The sequence below is a fragment of the Merops nubicus genome, unplaced genomic scaffold, assembly GCF_000691845.1.
Source record: "Merops nubicus isolate BGI_N331 unplaced genomic scaffold, ASM69184v1 scaffold15040, whole genome shotgun sequence".
NCBI lineage: Eukaryota > Metazoa > Chordata > Aves > Coraciiformes > Meropidae > Merops > Merops nubicus.
This window is the reverse complement of record NW_008583657.1, coordinates 46,371-53,080: the sequence shown is the minus strand read 5'-3', so window position 1 is coordinate 53,080 and position 6,710 is coordinate 46,371. Positions and strand designations below refer to the sequence as shown.

The 6,710-nt window shown below is 39.6% G+C and overlaps 1 protein-coding gene across 1 annotated transcript in view; it reads left to right on the top strand.

The window, feature by feature from the left end:
* The first annotated feature begins 3,646 nt into the window (after positions 1-3,646).
* The window catches only part of TPD52L1 (tumor protein D52-like 1), a 36,921-nt gene continuing 33,857 nt past the window's right edge, over positions 3,647-6,710 (top strand). The window contains exons 1-2 of the mRNA XM_008941750.1: positions 3,647-3,683; positions 4,209-4,324. Coding sequence (XP_008939998.1) covers positions 3,647-3,683; positions 4,209-4,324 — 153 coding nt within the window. The remainder of the gene's footprint in view (positions 3,684-4,208; positions 4,325-6,710) is intronic.

Below are 6,710 nucleotides of genomic sequence, written 5' to 3'. Positions count from 1 at the left end.
TGTAAGCATGCAGGTAAAACTATATTAGTTCCCTGCAAATGAAACCAGTTGGTAATTTGGCAGTAATGATTTTGACCAGGCATATGTTCATCGCTTCATGTGGAAAATTAATTTAGCTATTGGGAAATATTTCACTGTGAATTTTTGTGCTCCCTGTATTTTTTTTGTTTTTTTCAGAAAGACCCTTAACTGAAAGTTAGTAAGTAATAAGTATTTTCCCTAATCCTACAAATTGGGAGGAAAAAAATATTTAATTTTACAGCTTCACTATACATTCAGTAAGCTTTTGAGAAAACAGAACCTTGAAATGTTACCTGACGAGGTTCACAACTTCCCAACAAGCTTATTTTACTAAGCAGCTAATGATCATTTGAATACTATTATTTAAGATAGCCTAAATTTAAAGGAAAAGATGGGGTTTGCCTGGAGATCAGCAAAGGGAAATTGAGGTGCACTGTAAAAGTTGTCCTATTCCAGTGCTGCTGGAAAAATGTACCTTGGACATCTGATCAAAATGCCATCCTGTATTTTCATTTGTGTGAGAAGTCACAGGTTAGTTATGTAACTATAGATATATTATGACTATGTGTACATACATGGTTAACTATATGGATATACACTGTGTAGATAGATGTAATTCCAGATGAATTAAAAACAAGTTAAGTTCCTTCTACCTCCAAAGGAGGTGTGAAACTAAGAAGAGCTGTGTTAAGCACTCAGCTGCAGGAACCCTGTGTATAAACGGAATGTCTATTCGTGCACCCATGTGAATGTCTGCACTGCTAAGATGCATATTTCTTTTTTCCTATGTGAAATACCCAGTTGTTGGAAGCAAATGCATGTGGTGATGTGTAAAAATGCGGTGGTATCTTAAAATTTGGGCTTTTAGGTGCCACTCTTCTATATAGTGTAAAAAAAATACTTAGATTCTAGGACTCAGTTCTAACCATTTGGCTCATCTTTGTGTGTTTTCATGAATTGTTAGATTGTGTGCTTAAACAAAATGTGTAGCTAGATCGAACACACTAAGTAGGTTCCTACTTTGATTCTTAAAGAATTATGCATATGACTAATTCCAGATGGATCAGCAGTCTCACTGAGCTCCTGTGTTCTATCACAGAATCACTATGGTTAGAGAGGACCTTTAATATTGTTGAGTCCGACCATTATCTATCTCTACCAGGCCACTTCCACGCCATATCCCTGAGCTAGATGGCTTTTAAATGCATCCAGGAATAGTGATTCAACCACTTGCCTGGGAAACCTGTTATCAAGTCCTTGATAACCCTTTTGGTGTAGAAGTTTATCCTAGTGTCTAACCTAAACCTCTGCTGGTGTAACTTAATACCATTTCCTCTTATCCTGTCAGTTGTGGCCTCAGAAGAGGCTAATTCAGGTAACTGTAGAGAGCAATAAGGTCACACCCCTCTGCCTTCTCTTCTTCAGGCTAAACAACTCCAGTTCCCTCAGCTGCTTCTCATAAGGCTTATCTTCAAGACCCTTCACCACCTCTGTTGCCCTTCTTTGCACTTTCTCTAGAACCTCTATGTCCTCCTTGTACTGTGGTGCCCCAAACTGAACACTAGATTTTAGAGGACTTGGATGAGAAGCAAGAGATGGGAACTGGGACTGGCACTGGGTGATGCTGCAGAGGATCATGCAGAAGACTGACGTGCATGTGCTCTTTTGGAATGGATTGTAATTTTAGTTCAGTCTTGAAGTCTGAACTTGACCATTTGGTCTAGCTGGGTATTACTCAGTTGTCTTGGGTGATTTGGGCCCATGTTGGCTTCCATCTCTTATTGAACTGTTGTCCAGCAATTTTGGCCTCTCTGCCTAGTCAATCCCAAATTAATGGTCTCGCTTTAGAATAGATCTGCCTTTGATTTTTAGCTCAAGTATCGTTTGCTCCAGGATCACCTCATCTCACATGTACACCAAGATTTTTCCTTAAGATATTTCAGCCTTAACCCTGTCGCCTCTGAAATTCTTCTTGGGTTTCCAAGAGCTGCCCCATACTGCTGTTCCTCCACCCATGAAAAAGAGACTGCTTTCAAGACCCTGGAGACAAAGCATGATTCCCATAGCAACGCTATTAATCCTCAAACAAATACCAAACAACAATTGTGCTTAGAGATAGATGGTTGTTAATAAAGGTGATTTGGGAATATTCATACTGAATAAATGTGCATTTCTTTTGTTGAGACTTTGGCAAGCTAGGTTTCCCTGGCACACTGCTTTCTGAGTAATAGCTAAGGTATCAAATGCTTTCATGTTTTTTAAAAGGTTTTCTACTTGAGGGTGGTGCTCAGTCCTTGCATGTGGTGCCAAGCAGGGTTTCAGCACCTGTGTTGCTGCTCTTTGTCTTCCCACTCGGGAGGTTGCAATTAGGAAGGCTGAGTTCAGCACGCTGTGCTCTGCAGTGAAGTTGGGCAGACTGAGAGAGTTGGGGCTGTTCAGTCTGGAGAAGAGAAGGCTCCGAGGTGACCTTATTGTGGCCTTCCAGTATCTTAGGGGGGCCTACAAGGAAGCTGGGGAGGGACTTTTTAGGATATCGAGTAACAACAGAACTAGAGGGAATGGGGCAAAGCTGGAAGTGGGCAGATTCAGGCTGGATGTGAGGAAGAAGTTCTTCACCATGAGAGTGGTGAGACCCTGGAATGGGTTGCCCAGGGAGGTGGTTGAGGCCCCATCCCTGGGGGTCTTTAAGGCCAGACTGGATGAGGCTCTGGGGAGCCTGATCTAGTGTGAGGTGTCCCTGCTTATGGCAGAGGGGTTGGAACTGGGTGATCCTTGTGGTCCCTTCCAACCCTGACAGATTCTGATTTGTTTTAGCAGAGGACTTTAGAGCCCTAATGGCTCAATGGTTGGACTTGATGATCTTGGAGGTCCCTTCCAACCTAAATGATTCTATGAATCAAACCAGTTCTGTTCTGTTAAACAGGAGGAAATCCAGGTACACTGGCGGGGGTGTGTGGGGTGGAACTCTAGGTGGACAAAATGACAGAAAGCTGGAGGGAATTTTGCTTTCTGCGTGAAAAGATGAAGTACTCTATTTCAAGCTGTTGAATACTCCAGACTTCTTGTAATCTCTATTGCCTACTGCCAGAACTTAAACTTAAATTCTGATCTCTTTGTAATGGAGTATACAAGCCCCTGTGTACCTGGGAAAGAAATTGTTCTCTCCTGTATTAAGCAGTATACAGGTATCAGGAGTCAGCTGAGATGGGTGATTACCCCAGTGAAGAACTGAAATACAGGAAAATGTGCCAACCCAGATGCAGCCTGGAGAATTTTCTTCCACAGCAAAAACAGATTGAGAACTTTAAAACAAGTTCCAGAGCAGTGAGAATGTTTTCTGTTATCTCATGTTTTGCATTGTTTTCTTTGCAGACAATGAAGAATGAGAGGCTATTAATAGCTGGAACCCCAGCAATCATTCTTCTCTTTACTAAGTGATTAGGAGCCAAGATATCTTCTGTATATATTATACCAAGCAGGACCAGGTCTCACAAACATTCATGTATGTGTTTTATCTTGGTCATGATATGTACTGATCCTGGTCTTGGACATGCAGAAGAAGAGAATAACTGGAGGTTCAGTATAATTTTTAACCCTTCACAGGTTTATGCTGAGTGATCAATGTATGGTTCTCTCTAGCATTAAGAAAATTCAAAGAGTAGGTATGGCATTTGCTTCTGCAAACTGTGTGCATCTGTACAGTTCTCAAATTGCTGCAATCAGAGGTACCTGTAAAGCAAAGTTGGCTCAATAACATACTTCCTGTATTGCTCATTGTACTATCACCACTGTTGACGTCAGGGATCCACATTAAACAGCTTTCTTATTTTGAAGAAAAAGCTTTCTCTTTTTTATCCCCCCTTTTTTCTTCTGTATTGTTAGAAGCAAGGAAGTGCCTCGTCATGGACTAGCGGGGTCCAAGGTGATTTCTTTCTGGGAATGAGTGGTGCTTTCACATACTAAATTGCTTCTGTGCAGACATTACTATCTGATACTTCCGATAGCTTTTCAGAAGCAAAGAGGAGCAGAATCCAAATGACCTTTAGCAGGAAAAGGTTGTTTTGGTTTAGTTTGGGTTTTTTCCTAATGGGTGAATATGATAGCATTCTTAGATGTTAGGGGAAGTCAATATTGTAACTGAAATAATAGATAATGGTTGTATTGACCTTTTAATTCTTTACTTTAAGGCCTGTTGGAAACCCAGTCTTTGCATGAAGCAGATGAAGATGTGGTCACTGATGTTGATTTCACCAATGTGATTTCTGAAGAGGAAAAAGAAGAACTAAAGATTGAGCTAGCCAAGGTAATGAACTTGAACTTCTGTGAGTGTTACTGTTTTTACTTCCTTAATCTGGAAAATACTAACTGTAGAATAAAGGACACATCATAAAGATATGCTCTTCCTATTTAATACAATTATTCTAGGGTACAATAATGTGAACCTATTAATTTCCGTAGATATTTTTTGAAGATTACATATCTTCTACTTGCTGATTTTAGAGAGGAAATTAAATATACATTACCATTTTAGTCAAGATGTGTTGGTATTTATAAACCTTCTGTTATAAAGAATGAAAAGGTGTTCTTTGTATTAGATCTATGGTACTGTTGTTACAGTGGTTGTGACACCTGATTGAAAAGATTCTTTGAGTGCTGCTCAGAGGAAAATCTGATGGTGATGGTTACAGAAGAGACTGATGATGATGAGCATGATGACTTCACCACGTTTTTGTTTCCTTAGGCACTGGTGTGTTTGGAGGCAGTTATATTTTTGGTTTGCAATTTTTGTTTGCTTAATTAAAGAACTTCAGGAAATGTCATGACACCATGAAGAGGTTTAAAAATAATACTTAGTAACAAGGAGATGGGATAAAAATGGTATGAACCATGTGGTCTTTCTATTACAAAGATTAAAGAAACTGTCTAGATTCAGTCTAAAGTGGGAGGGTGGATTCACTTTTAATTACTGCTGTTAAATACTGCAGAAACAGAGGTGAAATTCCAAAGTGGAAATGAGAGAATGGGAAAAAGTGAGGGCTTACTCATTTTAAATATGAGACAAATAGGAGAAATCACAGCTGTACGAGGGAGGAGAGTTATTTTTGTCTTAATTGAAGTAATGGATTTTTAAGACAGTAGGTTAGAAACTTCACATAGCAAGAATAAAATAACCCATTTGAATTGTAGGAAACCTAGAATTTGGAACTGTGAACATACGCCCCCAAAGTGTAAACTGTCTGGGGAAAAAGCATTCTTTCAGAATTGTTCCATAGTGCTCGGTGAAGCATTTGCTGCTATTACACATAGCATAGGCACATCCAGAGGACAGTTTGTTTGCAGAGTTTGATCCCTGTCCTTCATACAACATAAACATTTAAATTAATATTGTTATATTAAATGCTCTAAGAATTTACATTCTTAGTGACTATCAAGTCATTTAGCTTCAGTGCTGATAGAGGGTTTTCTAGTGGAACAAAACCTAAAAGATTGTTTTTTCACTTTAATGTTTTATCAAGCCTTGTGTTTCTGAGTCGCTTGTTATTTTTACTTCATTGATGATCCTGTCACATCTGTAAATAATAACAAGAAACCTGAAACTTTAACATGTTCAGTTCACCACATAGGAATGAGATAGGAGTTGGGGTGTTCACTGCTGGCTTTTCATCAGGGCTAGAGGCAGTGGGCACACACTGAAACACAGGATGCTCCTCTGAACATCACGAATACATTGTTACTGTGAGTGTGACTGAGCACTGATGCAGGTTTCCCAGAGAGGCTGTGGAGTCTCCATGCTTGGAGATATCAGAAGATGTCTGAGGGCAGACCCAGGCAACTGGCTCTACGTGGCCCTGCTTGGGCAGGGGGATTGCACAAGATGAACTCCAGAAGTCCCTTCTAACCTCAGCCATTTTGTGCTTCTCTTCTCTTTTCTGGTGAAAGGGATTTGAGAGGCAGGTGGAAACAAGGAAGGAAAAAAAAAAAGAACAACTTGCAGCCATCTGAGAATGATACACCTCTCTCAAGAGAATTAATCTCAAGAGTTTCTGGCAATCCTTCCTGCTTTCTGATTCCTATAGGAACAGAGAGTTCTCAGTGGGTCATGGTAGAAATGCTTTAATTCATGTACCAACACACAAATAAGATATTGCCTTTTGAATATTATGATCTTGGCTGACCTAGAAATTATATTCTGAATTGCTTGCAGCACTTTACTGGTGTACAGCTTATGCTTGAATACAACGTAAAACTGATAATTATGCTAAGAAAGGTTTGGAAAACTTGAATTTAGAGTGTACAAAGTCTAAACTTAAATGATGCTTATGATTCTTAGAAAAGACTATAAAAAACATGTAAGACCTTGACTCTTTCAAAAAGGAACCTCTGTGGGAATTGGCTCATGTTTCCTTTTGAAAAGCTGTTAGTCTTTACTTCCATGCCTCCTCCGCTCTCCTGGAGGTAGTTTTGTTTTCTTCCATGTCCTTATGTGTTAGGTAATACCTGTTTGAGCCTGTAGGAACAAGCACCTTTCTTCTTATTGTTCTGAAAACTTCCAATTTTCCTTAATGCTGCAGTCATTTAATAGTTGATCTAATGAGGAGCTATGAACACCAGTTGTGCAGGTATTTAAACAGAAAAAGTACATTCTATCTCTGTATATCTGCTGTATATATTCTCTGTCTTCCTCTTTC